Genomic DNA, 23,707 nt, shown 5'->3' with positions numbered 1-23,707 from the left:
TTGAGTCCTCTAACATTCCAGAAACTGATTATCATAAGTTTGGCGATCCAGAGGACCCCCCTTGGCTTTCTACAGACATACTTTTAACTTTGTCAATTTGATTTTTCTTTTTTGATTTTAGCTCCTTGACTAAACAAGCAACTCCTAATGATGCTGCTCTAGGCTTTCGAGGTTGATTCTCTAAATTAGGAAGTTCATCAACGGAGTTGAGCACTTCAAATTTGTTTTTTGATCCTGATAGAGAGCCCTGGCCAGTATCCTTAAAATGTTTACCTCTTCCCTTTTTAGACTGAGGAACTGAGCTGGTGGAAGGAATAGTAGCAAATTGAGGATTAATAAGGTCTGCAACAGCAGTATCCAGTTCCTGATGATGCTGTGACTCTGTAATAGCAGAGACAACATGGTCGAGCTTATCATTAACAAGAGTTTCAGACTGCTCCTGGAGAATAGAGATATCAGCATCCTTTGGAAGATCACTAGTGGTTATAGCAACTCCTCCTTTGGAATTATCTTGATTCGAGATAGCACCTCCCTTCTCCTCCTGCAAATTACCGACCTCAATACCTTCTGAGACATTACAGACTGGTTCTTGCAGAACTTCAATACCTCCTACTTGACTGGCACTTGGAGCAGTTTCCTTCATTTTCCAGACTTGAGCAGGACCAGAATTGACTTTTAGAGTGGTTCTTTGCTAACAAGACTTATCATTATGCCCAAATACTCGGCATTTCTTACAAGAAGGAGGATGCCAAGGAACCTCAACAGTTATTGAAGTTTGATGTCCATCTCTGAGGACGACTTCTATGAATTTTGGAATGACATCATTAACACCTATTTCCACACATACTTTTGCAAACTCAAGCCTAGTTTTAGAAGCAGTGATGGAGTCCATCGACAGAGGATTACCGATTGCACTAGAGATGTAGCTATGTCCTACTCTGGAGAAAAGCTCTAATGGAACATTGTATAGATGAACCCAGATAGGAATCTTAGTTAAATCAAAACAAAGGCTTTGCGAATTCGGTTCCCAATTCCTAAGAATTAGGGTCTTATTATGAACATGCCAAGGACCATTGTCAACAACCCAATCTCTAGCAGATTCATTGTCAAAAGAGAAGATAAAGAGATTGGAACCTGCGGAACTGACCTGAACACGTGAACCCATCAAAGCTTTACTCCAAAGAAGTGAACCCTTCAAGTCTCCTGATCTTGGCTGCAAATGTACAGACTACAGAGGATTTGGCCTTTTAATCATTTTGGAACTTTCATTGTTTAATTCGTATCTAACATCAATTTTTACATTTAGCTTCATGCCTAAAGCCCATTTGCTAAACAAAATAACCCATTCCCACGTTTGGGTCAACAGGGAATTCTCTGTATGAAATGACAATAAGAGGCTGTTGGAGTTAGTAATGTAAATGAGTTTAGTCGAATTTAATTTGAGTATTATAAAGTTGACTCCATGCAAAAAAAATTTAAAGTTAAAATTGATTTTATTTGAAAGTTCACGAGTTTAAAATTATCAAACTTGATTTGAACTTGAAATAAAAAATTAAAATTTTACTCGATTTGAATACTCGTGAGCATAAAATTTTCAAACTAACTCGAAATTAGAAAATTGAACTCAATTTGAACTCTAAAAAACTAAACTTGAAATATTCTCAGACTTAATTCGATTAAAATTAAAACTCGAATTCAAACTTAAACTTTAATTACATGAAATCATTATCTTGTATTTAAAAGGAAAATCAACCTATAAATATTAATATTATTGATAATTTAATTTTAAAAGTTTAATATATTAATTTTTTTTGAGTTAATCAAGAATTTTTTGAGTTTGACATCAAAAGTAGTTCATTTTGAGTCTATAAAAACTCGAATTAAGTCCATTTAATCTGAGTGATGATCGGACTTGAACTGCGCCGAACTTGAATAGGTCGGATCTCGTATCATTTACATCAGCATTATAAGCACTTACCAGATAACTTTGTCTTCCATCGGGTCGCCTGGCAATTGTCACCGGAGCTGATCTCGTGGCGTTTCAAAGAAGACACGTTGGTCGAACGGAGCATGGCACGGCTTATACGCTCTCTAAGGCAATGGCCGCCATTGCAGCTGCAGCAGAAGTACCACTGCTGCTCCCGAATACTAACAGTGTCAACTAAACCCCCTTCCCATTGTTTCTCTTTCGCCATTTCAACTTCCTTCCTTGGGAACGCTCGTCAACGCCCACGAGGAATCATATCATCCAATGCCGCATCCCCATATAATGTCCAAGAAAGAGAAATCGGTGACGAAACGGAATCCGATGTAAACAAGAGCCGCAACCAGAAGAAGCGCGAGGCTCGTCGCGCAGTCCGTTGGGGTATGGACCTTGCTTCCTTCTCAACCCGTCAAATCAAACGTGTCCTCAGGTACTGTTCAATCCGAAAAAAACATATATTTATTTAGAACTTTTGAAATGGTATATTCTGAAAGCTAACTTCTTTAATTTTTGGAATTTTAGAGTGGCTTCTCTCGAACAAGATGTTTTTGATGCTTTGCTGTTGGTTAAGGTACTTAGGAAAATGCAATTTTTTTATAATTTGAAACACCTTTGCAAAATATTTTATTGAAGACAAGGTGTTTGTTTGTTGGTTGCAGAGACTAGGCCCTGATGTTAGAGAAGGAAAGCGAAGGCAGTTCAATTATATTGGTAAGAGAAGTTTATTCAACGCCAATTGATTTGCATTCCTTTAGCTTATACGCATTGTGGTCAATGCTTTATACTTGTGTTTTGCGTTAGGGAAATTGCTGCGAGAAGCAGATCCCGAATTGATGGAAGCTTTGATTCAAGCTACAAAAGTAGGTGACCAAAAAACGTTGGTGGCTTTAGCTGGTTCAAAGACACAAATCGTTGAAGAAGAAGAAGAAGATGATGAAGATCCATTCGAATATACTGTAATTTAAGTTTTATTTTGAGACTTGGTTAAGCCAATAACACTCACATATCGTGTTGTCTTACCATTTATTTTACATGCTGCAGTCACAAGAGTTTATTGATATTGCAAATAGATGGGTTGATCAGCAAGGACATTGAAATTACAAACGAAGTATTTTCGGTTAGAAGTGTTGATTTCGATCGCCAGGCAAGCAAACCAAGTTAAATGTTTCTCATTTGTTGCCAAAGTTCTCTTAGACACAACTGCTTTGGTCGGTACCAGTACGGACCCTTGGAGGATTGGGCTTGTTAGGCATGCAAATCTGTCTAAATTCTTTGCCTTGGATGCTCATTTTTTGTTTTGCTTTTTTGTTCGTTCATCAAGTTGTTAAACTGCTACCGGTACAGTGTCCTCTACATACACAACTTAAAGCATCTCAACTTACTTGAACATAGAGGAATTAAACCCCAAGCATCAGAAAGATTTGATCGAATCATTTGCAGTGCTCCTTACACCTGCAACCCATAATTATACCGCAGCCCTGATACATATAGGCTATTCTGAGATATGCTGCACTTGCTGCCAAAGCTGATACATATAAGGAAGTCGGAGTAATCCTCGGAATAATTGAAATCAGAGCCTGGCAAATGCCGGGTGCAATTCGTCATCCCAATCTGTTGCTCCTCTGTTCACCAGGCAAAGTTGTTTTGACAGGAATTGCGTAAAGTTGTTCGAAGAGTGCAGACGAGTCAAGAACAAAGCCGGAATCCGACTGAAGAAGACATGGCAAAAATAGAAGCAGCAGTGAAGAGTGCTGAAAAGTCCCTCACCCGTTTTCTTCGTACCCTCGCCAAGCAATTACCAACAAAAGAGAGTTTTGATTAATTTGTTCTGTAATATCTTTATTTTTATTGGTTCGAAGTGTAACAGATTTTGGTACCATAATTAAACCCTTTTTCCTATGCATGATGTATAACATACGATTGAAGTCTTAGAAATCGAAAGCTCCTCGAGACCATGCGGCATGTTCAGTTGTCCAACCAATAAAGCACGGTAAAAATGTGATTCATTAAGAGCCATATTGAAATATCCACTAACAGACAAGGTGAACCTAGTAGCCAGCTTACTTTTGACTTGGTTTTCTGCATCATTGATTGTCTGTAATGGTCTTTGGGTTAGTTTTGAGAAAGCTCAATTTCCCTCATGAAAACCCATGTTTCGCCATTGAAGTATCTCACAATTCCGCAACACCCATTTCTGAACAAGAAGAGCGTTGGATTTTGCCCATACCCCAACTTTCTCTTCTTATTTTTCATTTTATAAATAGAATTAATCTTAGAAAACATTAACCTTAATGACTCAAATTACATTTGAATCGTTGAACATATTTTGTTTTGTCCAAAGTTTCACTTTTGAGGTTTAAGTGTCATCTTGTTTGGGCAGATTTTAGTTTGTAGTAGATTGGACAAGCTTAATAAGTCTAGGCTCACCAGGATATTTGTATTTCTACCCTATTCTACAATTTGGCACGAAGACCCCATGCTTAATTCCATGGACCGTGTAACTTCGGGAAAGCCTGATTTTAAAGCTACAAAGGCCAGTTGATCTTCCAATTATTTAACATATCAAGTCAATTCGAATACTTTAATATTGGATTTGATTTTTTTAAAATTTTATTATAATATATTTAATTCTAAAAAAATAGTACTAACAACTCAAGCAAGTTCGAACCAAAGACAAAATTCCTGGCGACTATACATTAACTCTACCGTCATCAAATGCTTTCTTTTATCAAAGTTTCAACAATTGAAAATGCATTGATGGATTCCCTTGAGAGGGATTCGAACTAAAAGAAGAAAAACTCGAAAAAGGCATATCACCTGAAGCTTCAGACAATCTACAACTCATCCTTGAGATCATTAGACTCATCTGTATCAGGTTCGGCTTCGCCCTTTGGAGTACCTGAACCTGCTTTTGTTTCGGTCTCTGTCTCGGCCTCTTCTGCATCCTCCTCCTCCTCAACTGTTGCATCCGGACTGATGTTTAGGCTAGATTGAACTGAGCTGTAGATGCGTGAGGCGAAATCCTTGGGGTCGGGTAAAGAGAAGCCACTCTCCATCAGAGCTGTCTGATAAATAAGCTGAGCCGTTTGCTTCACACCTTCATCCTGAAGATTCACCGAATGATTCCAACAATTTAGTCAACTGATCCAGTGTAATGCATGAAACAAGATGAAGGAAAATGGTGCCGTTCAACATGGATGTTTCGGTTTAAATGTTCATACCTCAGGGTCCTTAATAACTCTCTCACGAAGCTCCTGGATGATGGGGTGCCTTGGGTTGATTTCAAGGATCCTCTTGCCCTTCATGTATGATTGCTTTCTAGCATCTGATAGGGTTTGAGCTTGCATGATTCTCTCCATGTTAGCACTCCATCCGAACTTCGAAGTGACGACCACACAAGGAGTGTTGTCCAAACGATTGCTTATTTTCACCTCATCAACTTTGTCAGTGGTAAGTGCACCCTTCCACCATTTGGTTAGTTTCTTAAATGACTCCTTGAGTTCTTTGTTCTTCTTGTCCTTCCCAATTTTTAGGCCTTCCTTGGACACATTTTGGAACTGTTTTCCTTCATAATCCATCAGGTATTGCATCAGGTACTCGTCAACGGGATCCGTGAAGAAAATGACCTGAAAATAATGAAGGCCATTAGAAACGAAATAAACCAATACAAACATAGATCACATGGAGTAAAATAAGTAATAGGAAGTTAACAGCTACTAGTTTTGCAGTACCTCATAATTTTTCTTCTTAAGCCTCTCCAAGAACGGAGACTTTTCCAATTGTTCCTTGCTCGTTCCTGTAATGTAGAAGATATCTTTCTGCCCCGATTTCATTCTTGATATGTACTTATCCAGTGAAGTCAACTTACCATCTGACTTAGTGCTGCGTTGCAATTCATACATTATTAATGATATTAATGGCAGAAAACGAAAATTCTTGCGAAGAAATTAAAGATGGCCTCAGAAGCTAATACCTCTCGAAGCGAAGAAGTTTAGACAAGCGATTTCGGTTGGATGCATCCTCAATGATACCAAGTTTAATGGACTTTCCAAATTCATTCCAGAACTTAGTATATTGTCCCTTCTTCTCATCGTCATCATCATCAACGGATTTTTCAACTTCTGCATCCACATCGATATTCAGGTTCAATCACCGACTGATAAACAATTTAGAATAAAAGGGTTTCAATTTAAAAGTCCTCAGAAGCAATTTTACCATACCTTTCTCGTCTTTGCCACTGGACTCGTCAGGATCCTCCTCAGCAATTTTGCGTATCATATCAAGGGCTTTCCTGATGAGTTTCTTCTTGATTGTTTTCAAACTGCTGTGAGCTTGTAGCATCTCTCGAGATACATTGAGTGGTAGAGTATCAGAATCAACAATACCCTGCTCAATAGGTTATCCAATAATAAATACAATCAAAAAACAGGAAAACAAAGTGCTTATTTAAGTCATCTAAAGTAACTTGGCGTTATCTTCAATTACCTTCAAAAAGCTAAGAAACTTTGGCAAAAGCTCATCGAATTCATCAGAGATAAAAACTCGTCTAACATACAACTTCAAGTTGGATTTAGCTTTATAGTAACTGTCATACAGATTATGAGGAGCTTTGGGAGGCACATACAAGACAGCCTTAAATTCTACATCACCTTCAGCTGTGAAGTGGCTCCAGGCCATGGGCTTATCAGCACTAAATTCCTGCAGAGCAACACAAATAAACAACAAAAAAGGTTAGTAACTTCTCCAAAGTAGTGTTTTCAGCAGTCTGGAGCTAGAAATTTATGTCAAATTACCTTTGCCAGAGAGTGATAGAATTTTATGTATTCCTCATCTGTCGCATCCTTTGGACTGCGCAACCATATAGCCTTAACATCATTAAGAAGTTCCCATTCGTAAGTAGTTTCCTTCACTGTCTTTTTCTTTGGTTTCTTTTCAGTGTCTTCATCCTCGCCTTTTTCTGCATCTTCATCTTCTCCTTCCTCAGAAGAAGTCTTATCAGCTGTTTGTACCAATAAAAGAGAACGAGACCAAATACTTTGATCGGATCATGCACACTCTTACAGTATTACGATAATATGGCGTCAGAAAGTTTTAAATAAACATTAACATGCTTCTTTCATTGATACATACTGGTTTCCTCCTCATCACCGGAATCATCTTCATCTGCAGGTACCTCAACATCAACCTCTTTACTTGCCCAAATAGAGATGGGGAAATTGATGAATTCAGAATATGTCTTCACCAATTCCTGCATATGAAAACCACAGGCGCACAACATGCTTTGTTAACATATCTTCAAAAGCCAAAGCAAAAAAGAAAAAGAAAAAGAATTGAGCTATAATAACCTTCAATTTGTATTCTTCCAAGTACTCCTGAGCTTCATCCCTAAGATGCAATCTAATCTCAGTTCCACGGCCCAGTGGTTCATTCCAAGTATCCTCAGAAATTGCAAATGCCCCATCAGCCTTTGATTCCCATACATACCTGGAAAAAAAAAATACTCATTAAATGATTATTTAAAAAATAAGTCAAACACTTCTGTAACAACTGCATTAAGGTTTAGCAGTCTCACTGTTTGTCATCATTGTGTTTACTAATGACTTCAACATAGTCAGCTACCAGATATACGGAGTAAAACCCAACACCAAACTGCCCAATCAGGTTAAGGTCTCCACTGCTCTGCACTTTCTCAACAAATGCTGCACAGAGAAAATAAAAACAATTATTTCGATTTACATAAATAATCTTAATATAATAAAATCACTTGAAGGAAATGAATCTAAGATTTACTTACCAGAAGTTCCAGATTTTGCAATTGTTCCCAAGTTCTTGACTAAATCTTCTCTTGTCATTCCTATACCTTTGTCTCGGAGCGAAAGAATTTTCTTCTCTTTATCCAACTTGATCTACAATTTTCATCAGATTATAAGGCTCAGAAAAGACAGGTTTACATGCATCAATACCGAAACAGAATTTCTACATTTACATGCTTGGTTTATAACATTCTTTCTAGTTATTCGGTTACTGGAATTTCTACATTTTTATTTCTATGGAAAAAAAGTTTTAACGCAGAACTAACCTGGATCTCCAGCTTGGCAGCGTCACCTTCGCCCAACACTTCTTTGTCCGTGAGTGAAAGGAACCTAATCTTGTCCAACGCCTGAATTCCGAAACAAGTTTCTATTTAAATGTGGAGTTCAAAAACAATCACCAAAGAATGACGGAAAACTCACATCAGATGCATTGGAGATCAACTCTCGGAGGAAAATATCCTTGTTGCTATAAAGAGAATTGACAAGAATATCCATAAGCCGAGACACCTCAGCTTGGAATTCAAATTTCTCTGCATTACTGCGAAGCGATCTCGAAGAGATGGATTCCGATTCCCTACGAAAAAAAGAAAAAAAGAACCCGATGTAAATACCAAAAAAATGAAATTAAAAGTCATCAAATAGTACATTCTTAAACAATATTATGCGCCAACCTTTTAACTACGTCAGAATCAGTTTGTAAACCGTGAGGCACAGCGCCGATGTTTTCCTCCACTTTTGGAGAACCTACGGTTCCTTCGTCCGCATTTGCTTGAACTTTTCTATCTGAAACAACCGCAGAACCGGATTCAGCATTCAAACGCTAAATGAAAAATTCGATAAAAATATGATACGGAAATAAAAAAAAGGACAGCTAAACTTACCTTGATTTGAGACGAGACTGAGAAGGCAAAGAAGAACCAAAGCGGAAGGAACCGCCCACTTCCCCATTGTTTGCTTTTTTAAGCTTCGCCTGAGTGGAATTATGAGTTACACTAGTTTTCAATATACTGAATTTATAGAATGGTTTGGGAATTGGGAGTGTTCTTAAATAGCTGAGGCTTTAGCATTTCCAAAGATTTTTAGTTAGATTTTGGGTCTTTGCTTAGAATTGGATTGTTTTGGTTATTAGTGCCAGCGTGGACGATCTGACGGTCAGAAGTTTTATTTATTGCGACGTGGCGAAACTTTATTGGGGATGCTTAGTTTGTTCGGCGTGGAGATTTGGTCAGTCCCACAGAGAATACATCGGCTCCTTCGCTTACTTGGTCCAAGTGGACGATCAAACGATTTTGCTTTCAGAAACGTGGCACACTGTGGTTGGGTTCGAGTCCCTAGGATGATTCGCATGAATTAAGATTTCTAGATAGTTGTTACATGGGAAAGTTTCGTTCGGGGAATATTGAACTACCACGGACTATTAAATTGAGGCTAAATCGGGTTTCAAAAGTACTTAATAAGAAACATTAAAAAATTAATTGAGTTTTTTTATTTAACAAATACATCTAATTGAGTTTAATTAAAATACATCAACTGATTTTTTTATTAATATTAAAAATTAATTAATCCTTATATTTACCAAAAGTACTATTATCGATTTATTCGTTAATAAAGAATAATAAAAAGGATAACTGATATAAAAAATTGTTGTTGGTATGTTACGCATATGAAGGGCAATAACTATTGGACGATGGTCATCTCCTAATTGATTGACAATAGAAATCAACATATATGTATAAAAAAACAAGACAATTTGTCAAGTTAAGACTAGAGGCAATATCATGCATGTCTTTCATGTAGGCGGAGATAGATCTAGAACCACGTGGATTCTGAGCCAACTTGGATTTGAGAGCATGAATGCGACCAGGAGATGCATGAGCATAACTTGCATCTAGAGTATCTTACGCCATTTTAGCAGTGACATCAAAACAAATGAGAGGTTGAACTAGATCATCATAACTGCCAAAATAGCACTGATAAGAATTTGATCATAACGATGTCATTATAGATATTCATGATTAGCAATCATTGTTGTGACATCGGTAAACTAAGATGGGGAAGGTTGCGATCCATCAATATTATCAATTAGCCCAAAATCAACGAGAGTGACCTCTACTTGTCAGCACTAAATAGGAAAGTTAATGGACGCAAGTTTGATTGGAAAATTGGTCGATGCAATGAAATGCACAAGATTGTTGGTGGTAGAAGACGGGGAGCCACGAGATGATATCCGATTTGAAGGAGAGCGAAAAAGAAAAAAAAATAGAGTAGAAAATTTTATTAGGTATTTACCATGTAAACAATTTCTATATTTGATAATTGTAACATTTACAAGTGATGAGTATATATAGGATTACAAAGAAATCTATTATATTAAAGACAAATAAAGTTTATACAAAGTAATTTTTATCTTTGATATCTATTTTATCAACTAATTCATGTATTTTAATTAAAAAATATTTTTTAAAGTCGATAATGATTTTTTTATATTTAGATTTGATGAATTTTATCATTTGTGAGACTTTATTGGCTTATTAAGAAGAACAAGGTCAATAATACTAGAATTTTGGCGTCGTAATCGACTTTATCAAAATAAAATGATACGGACAAAAATCCTTAAATCTTTTCAATTCAACATTAAAGAAAGTTAAAATTAAAAACAATCATAAATATTATATGTATATGTATATTGTTATTTATCTATATTAATAAAAATTATATATATATAATTAATAAGCCCTTTGAACCAAAGGACATAATGATTTTTTTATTAAAAGAAGGGTTCAATTAAATGCATTTTAATTCATAGAAACTTAATCAGGTACACTATTTTCATTAGGACCCGATTCATTTTTAAAGTTTTTACTAAATGTCTTCAAACCCTTAAGATTTAAATGTATTTAAATAAAATTTATGTTATGTACTTTATTTCAATACCATGAAAATAATCAAATTTTCACATGGTATTGATATATATCAATGATTTTCTTTTTGTAGCGTTAATACATAGCACGTGTTGACGAATTGAAGCTACCAGTTGTTGTTATTAATTTTAAATAATAAATAATTTAAAAAAATCAAACAATAATTAAATACACAAATTTTAAGCAATAAATAATACATCAATTCATTGTGAGTATGTATGATGCGAGGATTGAAGTTTCATTGATCGACACCGAAATGTATTGCCCTGCAAAGTTAACTAATGTATGATCTTGACAGCTGGTGGATTGGTTGATAAACTATAAGTTTTATCACTCAACTTTGATCATATTTCTGTTACATATATTATTCTTTTGCATTTGGGGTTTAAGCAAATACGAAAGCATGATGTTAAGTCAAAGGGATAAATTTATAAAATATCAAGGAGTAAAAACATACTTTTAATAGAAAATAAAAAATATTTAAAATATATAAATTTTAAAATTTTCATTTGACATCAGTTTTTCTAACACTTTCTCCAGTTTCACTGACTCATAGTATAATCGTATTATAGATAAAAAGTGTATTTAACTTGTTTTTGAATTTTGTGAATTGGAATTTGTTTTAAGTAATTATAAATCAATTAGGTATTGTATAAAGGTTGGCGGGCTGCTAAATTTAAAATTGGAAACGGAAGAAATGGATCTTTTCAGCTAATGGTCCAATGCTTTATTCAAATTTTGGAATCTAACTTTTTGATTTTTTTTTTTGTTCTTCGGCGTTGCATTTGCCTTTTTGGGCACCATCCTTTATTGCTTTATTCAAAATTTTAAATAATTTTCTTTGTTTCAATCTAGAAAATGGTTACAAATTTAAACAAAAATAGCCCTAGTTTTATGTCTTAAAATTAAATAATTTATCATTTGAAAATGGATAATTAAAATAAAAATTTATGTTCAGATCTTATCATATTCAAATATTATTTATTGATGTTAAATTTATATCTTATTATAGTTTAAGTGCTGTAATATATGGTATATGTTCATATATATATATATATATATATATATATATTTTATAATTATCAAATTATTTATAACTTTATTATTATAATAATTAATTTTAATCATAATTATAAGTGAATATAGATAATGATTATAATTTTATTTATATATTCTATTAATTAATTCCTGATGATAATTATAATATATAAGATACATTAATTGTATTTATAATTATAACATAAAAAGTTCTATAAAAAAATTATAACATAAAAATATTTAAATACAATCTTTAATATATTTTCGGGAAAAGAAAAGAATATATGTGTGATAAATGAAGATAAGGGAGCTGTTAAATAAGCTTAGCTGGCGAGAGGCTGGTTAGGTCAGCTTACGTTTAAAATGCATTTGTGATTTCTCATTTCTTCGCCCCGTTTCCCCCCGCATTTCCCTTTTTTTCTTCTCCATTTCTCTCTATCTCCCCCTCCAATCAACCTTCTGCTTAGAGGTTTACTTCGTGGAGATTTGCTATGAAACCTATGAATTTGGATCTCATTCTCTGTTCAACAACAGGGAGTAGAACTACAACAGCTTAAAGCTAATCTGAAGAAAGAAAAGCTGTGATTCTGGAAAAAATATAAAGAAAACAAAGAAAAAAGAAGTATAAGGAGATTAGTTTTCTATTTTTTTTTCCATTTTGTTTCGTTCGGCGCTGGAAAATGAGCGCCTCTAGATTCATAAAGTGCGTAACCGTCGGTGATGGCGCCGTCGGCAAAACCTGCTTGCTGATTTCCTATACCAGCAATACTTTTCCTACGGTGAGCCTTTCTAATTTCTTCCTTATTTTTTTCGAAATTTCGTTGCATGATCGCATTATTAAGTGTTGTGTGTTTTTTGGAGTTGTTTCTCAGATAAATAAAGAATCAAAACAGAAAGCTGAATATTTCTGTAGTTTTAATTTCAGAATAAATTAAAGAAGAATGTTTTAAAATGAGTAGTGTTCTAGTGAGATTTATTCTAATATATTATCTACAACTTTGAAATTGCTATAGAAATTTTGTTGTCTTTTATAAATGCTGTCAAGATTAGGGTTTAATTTCCCTACTGATTTTCTTTATTGGAAACTCATTTCTTTGCAACTCTTATGTTATCAGGACTATGTCCCTACTGTTTTCGACAATTTCAGTGCAAATGTTGTTGTGGATGGCAGCACTGTCAACTTAGGTTTATGGGATACTGCAGGTAATTTAGAAAGGCTTCTGAATACACACATATATTCTGTTAGTGAGTTTGAGTGCTTTCTTTCCCCCTTTTTATGATAAATTTATTGTCTTGGAACAGGTCAGGAGGATTACAATAGATTAAGACCACTGAGCTACCGCGGGGCAGATGTCTTTATTCTTACATTTTCTCTACTCAGCAAGGCCAGTTACGAAAACATTGCCAAGAAGGTCTAACCATTGAATATCATTCTTTTAGACATTAATTTCATGCAGTATTATACTGATTATGTGTTCTCTTTCCTTTTCAGTGGATTCCTGAATTAAAGCATTATGCGCCTGGTGTTCCAATAATTCTCGTTGGAACCAAGCTTGGTATGATTCTTACTCCCGAGATAATGACATCCTTAACGTATGTTTGCCATGGCTGTGTTTGTGAGTTGTGACTGGTTCGATACCAGTGGTTTTGAAAATCTTTCTGCTTCATGGAATAATCTTATGTTCTCTACTCTTTGCTGCTGCAGATCTCCGAGATGATCAGCAATTCTTAATAGACCATCCTAATGCAGCGCCCATTTCCACAGCTCAGGTACGGTATTTGCAGATTTTTGAGAGAGCACATTCCACTTATTTTCTATAAAACTATTGATCTTGCATTACTTCCTTTTGCAGGGAGAGGAATTAAGGAAGCAGATAGGGTCTCCTGCCTACATTGAGTGTAGTTCAAAAACACAGCAGGTTAAATGCTCTCTCTGCATACTCTTTGTATTTTTTGAACTGAAAAGTTGGCTATGAGGATCTTTTTTTTGAATGGAATCTTGTGCAACGAATCTAATGCAGAATGTGAAAGCAGTGTTCGATGCAGCCATTAAGGTAGTGCTCCAGCCTCCGAAGAAAAACAAGAAGAAAAAGGCACATGGTGGTTGCTCAATATTATGATTGACGGAAGATTTGGTCTTGCCAGCTTCTTGCTGCTTGTATCTCTATCACTGTCAGCTTGACATTCAAGGAAGTAGCGAAGTCATCATGTATAATCTCTATAGTTTAAACCGACTTTTTCTTTAAAAAAAGAAAGAATCAAGTGGTTTTTCTGTTTTTGTATTTCTTATTGTCAGATTTATATGATTGATGACAAAGCATTCCTTGTTATAATATGCACGCATCTTGTGGTATTACACATTAACTGCTCTCTTGCATGATATGTTTATGTGCTTATTTGCGCTTATTATTTAGGGATTTAAAATTTAGTTGCTATGGTAAGTGGAACGGCTTTATTTGGTGCTCTATAAAAGAATTGTTGCTATAATGAACAAATTCTCTACCTTACTCAACAATTTAAAGTGTAATAGATTCGAATTTCTCAACTGCTACTCAACCCTTTTGTTTCTGGAACTGAATTGTACTGCGACGTCTGCCAAAGAAAGCATCCGAAATACTATCAAGGCATGCGGAACGGGTGAATTGCTGATTCCATTTTTAAAAGAAATAGAGGTACCTAAAGCAAACACAACCACAAAAATACATTTTTGTAATTCTAAGCATTGGCATGTTCAAAATCTCAACGAAGAGTGTAACAGGTCCATCGTTACCTCGTGCACCATTTGCAATTCTCAAAGCTCGCTTTAGGGCAAAGCAGAACCCTGCAACCTCGCCCACAATTATTTAGTTCCTTTCTATCGAAGGGAATGAGCTCTGAGGTCACCTCTCCCCGTCCTTTATGTCGTCTTGATCGACAACTTAAAAAAGTTGTGAACATGCAAAAACAGCTCTGCACTGATCGGCTTTCTTCAATAGTCGAGCCGAATACTGACCGAAGTAAGACATTTAAGTTTGTATAAACAGTTCAATGAAGCACGATGAATCAGAGAAGAGGCAAGCAACATTACTCATGTGGAGAGTCCCAATTATCAGATGAGTTGCAGTCACTTGGGATTTATCCTATGAGCAATAAACATTCAGGAAACAACAGTAGATTAGACTGAATTCAATATTAGCCGATCAGTGTAGTACAATTACCACAGTTTCTTCTTCTGTTAGGTATGGCTCATAAATATACCAGTAAAAGGACAGGAGATGGAGCGGAGTGAGCGAAGTCCTTACAAAGAAAGTCTCGTTGTGGGGTTACGAATTATGTGGGTTGGGGTGCGGGGGCGCAGTCCCTGCGGAACAGGGTTGATTTTGTAATTATGTACCAGGGTTTTCTATTATAAATAGAGATGTAACCTAGACCTAAAATATAATTGAATAAAACTTCTAGCGCCGCCTAGGCACCGAGGACGTAAGCACATTGCCGAATCTCATAAAATTCTCGTGTTTTTTGTTTTCTTTACCCGTTTTCGTCAACATCTTCATATAATACAAACGCTTGAGTGAAAAATTCATACACAACAGGCTCTAGATCACAACTTCTGTACTGGTGGGGAAGTAAAAGAGGAGATAAGATAGGGGTCATCGTTTATAAAAATATTGGTGGTAAGTTTACCGTCACCTGAATTGATCATGTAAAACCATTCACATTTTTAACTGAATAATTCCTTCATAACATTGAAACCAGCATCAAGGTAGTTTGCAAGTTCAGCATGGGAGTACTAGCTGATTTACCTTCCCAATTGCATTGCTAATCATAGACAAGGCTTCTACTTGTAGAAATTCAGGAAATACCTGGCGTAGAAAAGTTCAATCTACCTCTTGCAAAAGCATGTAGAACCGAAGTTGTTGCAAAAGCATACTTGGAAAGTATCAATTAGTCAAGACAAAACAGTCTTGACGTCCACTGTTGGCTATTATAAAAGGAAATCGTATCTATTGAGGTTAGGGTCCTAAAATATTGAAAGACTATAAAACAAAACAAAATAAAATAAACTTAAAAAACACTGAACCAGAAAATAGGTTCCAATGAAAAAGATCCACCCATACATTACAAGAGCATTGCATACAGAAGAAGACCCTGTTCTACTAGGCTATTTATTCCATAATGCATGCTCACTGTCTCAAACATAGAGTAGGTTATGAGTTTAGGCTAGTAGAGAAAATCAGGTAGTGGAAACCCCAACTGGAAACAACCGTATTTGCCAGAAAATAAAAAATAATTCAATCGGAGGCAGTGAAGTTCTGTTTCCTTGATAACAGGAAAATAGTATCCAGTCGCTACATTTTCTAGTTACACATACTGACAAAAAGAATATGTAAATATTGAGAAACAACAAGCATAATGGCAAATCCTTGTGGTGCGTAACTCATTGTAAAGTTGCCATTAATGGGGGCAACTAGAATAAAGCCTAAAGCTAACAATTGTGCTAAGAGGTATGCGTCAGGTGCCCAGGAAGAGAGAGAAAGACATCGGATACAATATGAAAATCATTTCCCATCACCCACCTGGAGCTGGGGGTAAGCACTCAACAATGTCTCGACTCACGAGTGTCTGCAACTGATACTACTCATGGAACACCTGAATTATGGTGATTTGATCAAACTGATATCCTTTAATTGAATCTCTCTCTTTTTAGCACCGTTTGTTTTATATTTCTCGAAGTGGCATCATTTCGGCTGAGATGGCGAAAGACGCATCTCCTGAGACGCGTTTTATCTGATTTTACGCTGAGTTGGATGCCACATGTGAAAGGCGCATCTCGAGACGCGCTTTACATTTATTTTGCTGATTCAGGGCGATTTGACCAAACTGACACCCTTTAACCGAATATCTCCCTTTTTAGTATCGTTTTTTCTATATTTCCCGAAGTGACACCTTTTCGGCTGAGGTGACGAAAGGCACATCCCCGGAGACGCGCTTTACCTGGTTTTACACTGAGTTGGATGCCACGTGTGAAAAGAGCATCCCCGGAGACACGCTTTACCTTTATTTTGTTGATTCAATTGTCACGCGCATCCACAGGGACACGCCTTTCATTAAATGTCTTAAATGCCAGTACGATTTTTCTCCAACTACCTCTCCTCCTCCCCTATATAAACCCCCTCAACCCCCCTCATTCTTCACACCAAAATTTTCTTCTCCTTTCTTATATAACTCAAATTCTCCAAATCTTTGAGTTTTAAATTTCTTATTAGTGGTAAAAAATTTATTTTTCAGTTATTTTTTAAATAGTTATTATATTTTATATTAATATAATTATAAAAATATTATTTTTATTAAAATAATATTTATATAATTATTATTTATTTAAATTTATTAATTAATTATTTTTTGTGCTAATTATTATTTTTTGTCTACAGTTATAATGGAAAGTGAAATGCTGCTGTGATTGGATGCTGATCATATCTCCAGACATTTTAGCGATATGGTAATATTTTTTTATAATTAATGTTAATATTTATTGTTATGTTTAATTTAAATTTATTATGAATTTATATTAATTTTAAATTTTTATAATGCATATTATTTAGGATACTGATCGTATTTTAGAGACATTTATTAAAAATCCACGTATACCGATACCAGAACGTATTTTGCCATTTTTAGCTTCTGCCGGGTTCGGATATATTGCAACAATCATTAGCGGTTGCAAACTCGAACCTGTCCTAATTTCTGCATTGATTGAGAGGTGGAGGTCCGAGACACACACTTTTCACCTTCCATGTAGAGAGGCTACAATTACATTGAAGGATGTCTCTATGCATCTGGGGCTTCCCGTCGACGAAAATATGATATGTGGTATGGCAGATGGTGATTGGCAGTCAATGTGCATTGATTATCTTGGAGCTGCTCCGCCAGAGTTTAATGGAGGTAGAATAGTTTTATCTTGGTTGAAAGCTAATTTTGAGGTTTTAAATGAAAATGCTTTAGAGGATCAAGCAAAGGCATGTGCTCGGGCATATATTCTACGAATAATTGGAGGAATATTGATGCCCAACATAGCTCGCAACCATGTGCATTTTATGTGGTTGCGGCATCTGATCGATTTTGATGAAGCTGGAAGATAAAGTTGGGGTGTTGCAGTTTTGGCATTTCTCTTTAGAGAAATGTGTCGGGCGATGAATTATAAGAAAACTGCTATCGGTGGATGTCTCATGCTTCTGCAATCATGGGCGTGGTTCCGCATGCCTTTCTTATGTCCGATCGTGAATGAACCATACGTATTCCCCTTATTGTTGAGGTAATTATCGAACTAAATTTTGATTTAAATATTTTTAATTAAATAGAGTATTTAGTTTATATTATATTTCATAGGTGGTCGATGAAAAGAAAGAATCATAGAAGTATACCTATTGGGTTAGAGGAAATTCGTCTACTTATTGATACAAAAGCTGGGTCTGAGGTATGTTTTTACACCTGTTTAAATATTAATATTTTAATTTAAAATGCTAGATATAATTAGAATATTTTATTTATTTGAATTGTATATTTATATTTCAGTTTCAATGGATACCTTATGCAAGCGATGAAGTGAATGCTTGCATCCCACCCTACCTTGGTGGGTCATTAGAGGTTTGGATATCGGTTATACCTCTTATATGTTATGCTATGATTGAGTGGCATCCAGTTGATCGCGTGCTTCGTCAGTATGGTTGTACGCAATATATTCCTGGAGCACCTAGGAATTTAGAGGACGTGCACAAGATAGATAGACGAGGAAAGAAAGATGTTAACTGGGTGGTGAGACACAAAGATTGGATTGTGCTTTGGGAAAATCGGTATGCACAGTTGGCCCCTCGACAATATTACGCTGAAACTGGTCATATGGTTACGAATAACTATATGAATTGGTTTAATGAAAATGGGAAGCCGTTTCTACTTTCGACGGAAGCACGAGGGGTTAGCATTCCTAGGCGCAGAGAAAGACGTCAACCGTCTCAATATCATCGTCCTCCGACGTATGGACGGAGAGAAGGTGCTACCGGTTCTGCATCAGTCCCACCACAACATCCTTATCCACCGATGCTACAATGGTACATGCCCATCCCTCCACTTCAGATGCCGAGTGCAGATGGTGCTGAAATGAGATTATTCGTTGAACCTGACTCACAAAAGTTTAACGTACATTCTGATGATGACGAGGATGACGTTCCGATAAATACAACAGCAGCCGAACTTCCTATACATATGTATGGGGCTAATTATGATGCAATGTATGAGCCTAAATTTCTGGATCTTCCTAATGTTGGCAACTATGGACTTCAATCAACAGTTAATGACGGTGATTTACATATTGGAATGAAGTTCGCATCGAAGGAGGAAGCAATGATGGCAATAAAGAGTTACAATATTCGTAACTCAGTTCAGTCCCGAGTTGATCGATCTAACAGAGAGAAATATGTCTGCTATTGCGTCTAACGTGACAACGGATGTCAATGGATGGTCCGTGTATCAAAGAGGAAGAGGAAGAACAACTTATGGGAACTAACCAGATACAACGGTCCTCATACGTGTTGTGCAAGAGGTATAAACTAGGATCATCCCAACTTGGACTCCAACATTATTTGCCAAGCAATCATGCCCATTATGAAGCAAAACTCTCATATAGCTGTTGCAGTGTTGATTTCTGCTATACAGTCACAATATGGGTACACCGTCTCATATAAAAAAGCTTGGTTGGCAAAACAGAATGCCATTTGCAAACTTCATGGAGAATGTGATTCATCTTACAACGAGCTGCCCAGTTGGTTTCATGTTGTGCAAAGACTCAATCCCGGGACAATTGTTGAGGTCGAAACTCAACATCATTACGTGAATGATCGAGTGGTTCGAGATCGCTGCCAATTTTACCGTGTCTTTTGGACTTACCCTCAGTGTATTAATACAATCAAGTACTGTAAACCAGTTGTCCAAATTGATGGTACTTTCTTGTATGGAAAATACAAGCAAGTTTTATTATTGGTTGTGGTCCAAGATGGAAACCGCAATATTCTTCCCGCTGCGTTTTCCCTCGTTCAAGGAGAAGACACTGAGTCTTGGGCTTTTTTCCTTAAAAATTTACGTTTACATGTTGTCACCAGGGAATGAGTATACATTATTTCAGACCGAGGAGCCGGGATAAAAGCAGCAATGGACTCTTTGGGTACAATGTAAAGACCTCCACATGTTCAACATCGTTATTATGTCCGTCATATTACTACAAACTATTACGGAAAATACAAGAAGAACGATGAACGTCAATTAGTCGTGCGGATGGGTATGTTACTTTTCCCCAATTTTTCTATCATTTTCGTATTACTTATTTATACTTCATATTAACTATTACATATTCTTAATGGCTTAGGTTACGAGCTCTTACCTCAAAGGTATGAGTCGATGCTACAAGAGTTGTTTGGCAAAAATAAGAAGGGTGTGAGTACATTATGGACATCAGCAAAGAAATGTGGACAAATGGGTATGACGGGGGGTATCGCTATGGTCATATGACAACAAACTTGGCTGAAGCAATAAATTCAACCTTAAAGGGGGCGCGTCATTTACCAGTCACGGCATTGGTCAAAACGACTTATTTTCGTTTGGGTCAACTCTTTGCAAAGCTCAGTGGACAAGCTCTTACTTGAATGCAAAACGGTCATATTTACCACCCAAGACTAGTAGCTGATTTACAGAAAAAAGTGGTTGTATCAAATGGGATGTTGGTTACAAATTTTTCTCGCACCCGTGAATTGTTTCGTGTAACCGAAATGCCACGTCCGTTGCAAGGGATTGAAGCTAACTCTTTCAGAGTTAATCTGCATGAGAGGTGGTGTGATTGTGGTGTCTTTCAAGCACTCAAATATACGTGCTCTCATGTCATTGCAGCTTGCTCACATTCGCATTTGGACTACAAAAATTATGTTGATCCCGTATACCAACTTTCACAAGTATTAAGGTTTATGAATTTGAGTTTCCGCCTATAGGAAACGAAAGAGACCCAGATGAGATTCAAACTTGGCTTACAATTGTACCAGATCCATTGCTATTGAGGGACTCAGGTCGTCCAAAATCTACTAGAATACATTGTGATATGGATATTCGGGAGAAGTCAACAGAACAAAAACGATGTGGGCATTGTAGAAACATCGGACACAATAGAAAAAAATGTCCAACTCTATTATCATCACATAATCGTTAACCCTTATGTAACCTAATATTCTATTTAAATGAATGTTTTTGTTTCTAATATTTAAATGTAATTGCATTTTCTATAATTTCTCAATGTATAATAATAATAACAGATTAAATGTGTAATTATACTAATTTTATTAACTTATGCATCAATATTTTGGTTAAATAATAATAAGAGATGACTAGATTGATAATATTTAAATAATTAAGTGATAAAATTAATAGATCGATAATCAAAATAAAAAAATAATAATATAACCATACGTGTAATATAATAATTTTATACATTTTTCATATAACTACAATAAAATAAAAAACTAGTTTTCATCTGTTGTTCTATCCGATTAATGTGGATAATACACTCCACCTTTAACACACATTAAAAAAATACATTCGATAATTATTAAATTATAACTGAAACAATTTACATAATATATTACTAATTTATAATAACAATAAAAATAAAATTTTTATTATTAAAAAAAATACCGCATGGAAACTAAATCAGCAAAATAAAGGTAAAGCGCATCCCCGGGGATGCGCCTTTTACACGTGGCATCAAACTCAGCGTAAAACTAGGTAAAACGCGTCCCCGGGGATGCGCCTTTCGCCACCTCAACTGAAAGGGTGTCACTTCGGGAAATATAGAACAAACGGTACTAAAAAGGGAAATATTCGATTAAAGGATGTCAGTTTGGTTAAATAGCCCTGAATTATGCAATCCATCAGATAATATTGGGCAAGATCATCTTTACAATTGACATGTAAAAAAACAGTATAAAATCTTTTAATGCCACAGACCTTTGACTTGTTACATTTGGGGGGGGGGGGGGATCGGGGGACAGTTGAGAAAGAAGTAAAATTACCTGCTCTAAGACTCTGGGAAGAACTGTTTCTTCCCAACCTAACAAGAAATTTCACAACAGAAGGATTACTTTCCCTCAATGGGCACAAAACAAACAGTATCAGAGTTTAGCCAACCAGAAATTTTAGAGTATCGATATTACAAGATCTTGAAGTTCACTTCTTTCGTTTTGCTGCTCTCTTAGACCAGAAATCGCGATTGAAGGCTTCAACTCAAGATGACCAAAGAGTGTGAATGATCCACAAACACCATGACACCTGCTTGGCCAAAAGTTTTGCTCTCATGATTTATTCTCACTTGTATGGCGTGCAAGTACTGTCGTGCATTGCGCACCTTAAGAAAATAAGAGATCAAATATTTAACAAACCTAACGCTGCATTTCCACCCAAAGTTTATTCATCTCAGTGAAATTCTGCAGCACAAATTCCACAGCATCCATCACAGTATCAGTATCACTGCATGAAGACAACCATGTCCTAGCAATTAGTTTTTTTTTTGGTACATATGTCCTAGCAATTAGTTAATTACAAATGTTTGCAAATTCTTTTGCACGTCTAAATTTGCATTTTCTAATTTAGACATGCCAATTAAAAAATCATTAATCTGCATGCACTCTCTTCTAAGAAAAGTAGATAAAAATAGGACTCGTAAGTTTTGGATACAAGAACATTGTAAAAGCTACTGCTTAGTAACCTTTTTTTTTCTTCAAATATTTGAAGACCGAAAACTAAAAAATTTACCAATATACTTTAAATAAAATAGCCATTGAAAATTGAATCAGGCAGCTTTTGAAATGAAAACTTCTATTTAAAGAGGAAGGAAAAGAAAAATTAAGCAAGGGTTCTCACCCCTCATACTTGGAACCAATATCTGGTAACTTATCTCGACTTATTAGAGCAAGGTAACTCCTTAGAAAGAGTCCCAACTACGGATGTTGAACTCCACGACACATTTCCACGAGGTCTTTAAGAACTTCCTTAGCAGGAGCCTCCTTAGATTTGATATAGATAGGTCCTGCCGTACACAGAAGATACCTGGTAGACTGCCAACTAAAACTTCATATACAATGACAATGAAGGTCTAATATTTGAGAATATTCACATTCACGGTACAATTCAAGTACTTGGGGCTTATCTAGTACTGAAGCAGAAACTTCCAGCACATCTGCAGTTTTTCCATCGTTTTCCTTAATCAAAACTAGAGTCCCGTTTTATGGAAGGTCCTAAAATTATGGAGGGAAAAGAACTGTAGCTAAATAGAATGAGAATAGATGCCCATAAATGAACAAAGAATCAAAAGGAAAAATTGTAGCTAAATCGACTCAGGCAAAGAATCAAAAGGAAAAATGAACAAATTATAATTACAAATCCCATAGTAAGTGTGAAGAGGGAATTTGGAGGTCCATTGCTCCAATAGCAACTGAGCCGAGTACTCGTGAGCTTCCCTAACATTATTAGAATAAGAAATATGAAAAATTAGCAGTAATGAAATAGGATTGGCATTGGCGATGTCGATCAGCTCAAATTCAAGGAAAGATGGGAAGATTTCGAAGATATCAAAGCTCGTAGCATAAAAAAAGCGTTGTGTTGAATACCGGCAATCCCTTCCGCTGGCCATTTCTCTTCGTCCACTGTTCCGTTTAACATCCTTCTCTCTCTCGCTTTCTACTGTTTCTCAAATTTTATTTTATTTATTTTTCTAGTATGCAATTTATATTCAGTCGGACTTGGATAATTGAATGTGAAATTATAACGGTTAAATTCAGCCAACCGTGCTTGTACTACTTGTTTTAAGAGGATTTAATCCCCATATTTTTATTGGTGAAAGTACATGCCAGATATAGTGACTGTATTAATTTAGTCCATAT

The 23,707-nt window shown here is 35.9% G+C and overlaps 4 protein-coding genes and 1 pseudogene across 6 annotated transcripts in view; 2 read left to right on the top strand and 3 right to left on the bottom strand.

Annotated features, from left to right (window-relative positions):
• Nucleotides 1-691: 691 nt before the first annotated feature.
• Nucleotides 692-1,165, bottom strand: LOC120160183. Its single transcript, XM_039170602.1, has one exon. It carries the CDS (start codon nucleotides 1,163-1,165, stop codon nucleotides 692-694), a length of 474 nt encoding a protein of 157 aa, XP_039026533.1.
• An 873-nt stretch (nucleotides 1,166-2,038) lies between these two features.
• Nucleotides 2,039-23,707, top strand: part of LOC120160514 (UPF0307 protein SG0165-like) — a 30,184-nt gene continuing 8,515 nt past the window's right edge. The window contains exons 1-6 of the mRNA XM_039170924.1: nucleotides 2,039-2,414; nucleotides 2,507-2,555; nucleotides 2,644-2,695; nucleotides 2,786-2,940; nucleotides 3,033-3,128; nucleotides 3,636-3,818. Of these exons, the coding sequence (XP_039026855.1) occupies nucleotides 2,071-2,414; nucleotides 2,507-2,555; nucleotides 2,644-2,695; nucleotides 2,786-2,940; nucleotides 3,033-3,128; nucleotides 3,636-3,806 (867 nt within the window). The 5' untranslated portion in view covers nucleotides 2,039-2,070 and the 3' untranslated portion in view covers nucleotides 3,807-3,818. The remainder of the gene's footprint in view (nucleotides 2,415-2,506; nucleotides 2,556-2,643; nucleotides 2,696-2,785; nucleotides 2,941-3,032; nucleotides 3,129-3,635; nucleotides 3,819-23,707) is intronic.
• Nucleotides 4,641-8,778, bottom strand: LOC120160511 (endoplasmin homolog). 3 transcript variants are annotated; one of them, XM_039170919.1, is made up of 16 exons: nucleotides 8,679-8,778; nucleotides 8,469-8,580; nucleotides 8,218-8,371; nucleotides 8,064-8,144; nucleotides 7,779-7,890; nucleotides 7,557-7,683; nucleotides 7,330-7,468; nucleotides 7,115-7,232; nucleotides 6,778-6,983; nucleotides 6,470-6,682; nucleotides 6,205-6,370; nucleotides 5,958-6,105; nucleotides 5,716-5,866; nucleotides 5,206-5,610; nucleotides 4,880-5,088; nucleotides 4,641-4,838 (listed from the first exon to the last, which is right to left on the bottom strand). In XM_039170919.1, exons 1-16 carry the CDS (start codon nucleotides 8,743-8,745, stop codon nucleotides 4,826-4,828), a joined length of 2,421 nt encoding a protein of 806 aa, XP_039026850.1. In that variant the 5' UTR covers nucleotides 8,746-8,778; the 3' UTR covers nucleotides 4,641-4,825. The 3 variants fall into 3 exon arrangements, with proteins under 3 accessions (XP_039026850.1, XP_039026849.1, XP_039026852.1); XM_039170918.1 differs by having other exon boundaries at nucleotides 4,819-5,088; XM_039170921.1 differs by lacking the exon at nucleotides 4,641-4,838 and having other exon boundaries at nucleotides 4,966-5,095; nucleotides 5,212-5,610.
• LOC120160516 (rac-like GTP-binding protein 5) lies at nucleotides 12,329-14,005 on the top strand. Its single transcript, XM_039170926.1, has 7 exons — nucleotides 12,329-12,535; nucleotides 12,872-12,959; nucleotides 13,059-13,168; nucleotides 13,249-13,312; nucleotides 13,462-13,526; nucleotides 13,610-13,675; nucleotides 13,778-14,005. The coding sequence occupies exons 1-7, from the start codon at nucleotides 12,437-12,439 to the stop codon at nucleotides 13,874-13,876; spliced, it is 591 nt and encodes a 196-aa protein (XP_039026857.1). The 5' UTR covers nucleotides 12,329-12,436; the 3' UTR covers nucleotides 13,877-14,005.
• LOC120160182 lies at nucleotides 22,208-23,543 on the bottom strand (annotated as a pseudogene).

The sequence above is a fragment of the Hibiscus syriacus genome, unplaced genomic scaffold (genome assembly GCF_006381635.1).
Source record: "Hibiscus syriacus cultivar Baekdansim isolate YM2019G1 unplaced genomic scaffold, ASM638163v2 tig00111392_pilon, whole genome shotgun sequence".
In the NCBI taxonomy this organism is placed as follows: domain Eukaryota; kingdom Viridiplantae; phylum Streptophyta; class Magnoliopsida; order Malvales; family Malvaceae; genus Hibiscus; species Hibiscus syriacus.
Note: the sequence above shows the minus strand (reverse complement) of the source record. Positions and strands in the feature narration are given on the sequence as shown.

Excerpts from the sequence above, each read along its gene's own strand:
- LOC120160183 (XM_039170602.1), bottom strand. The coding sequence starts at position 1,165 with ATGGGTTCACGTGTTCAGGTCAGTTCCGCAGGTTCCAATCTCTTTATC.
- LOC120160511 (XM_039170918.1), bottom strand. The coding sequence starts at position 8,745 with ATGGGGAAGTGGGCGGTTCCTTCCGCTTTGGTTCTTCTTTGCCTTCTC. Across the intron at positions 6,106-6,204 it reads CAGTGGCAAAGACGAGAAAG|AAGTTGAAAAATCCGTTGAT; the intron begins GTATGGTAAAAT and ends ATGTGGATGCAG. Across the intron at positions 5,867-5,957 it reads AAACTTCTTCGCTTCGAGAG|CACTAAGTCAGATGGTAAGT; the intron begins GTATTAGCTTCT and ends ATTGCAACGCAG.
- LOC120160516 (XM_039170926.1), top strand. The coding sequence starts at position 12,437 with ATGAGCGCCTCTAGATTCATAAAGTGCGTAACCGTCGGTGATGGCGCC. Across the intron at positions 12,960-13,058 it reads AGGTTTATGGGATACTGCAG|GTCAGGAGGATTACAATAGA; the intron begins GTAATTTAGAAA and ends GTCTTGGAACAG. Across the intron at positions 13,527-13,609 it reads CGCCCATTTCCACAGCTCAG|GGAGAGGAATTAAGGAAGCA; the intron begins GTACGGTATTTG and ends TTCCTTTTGCAG.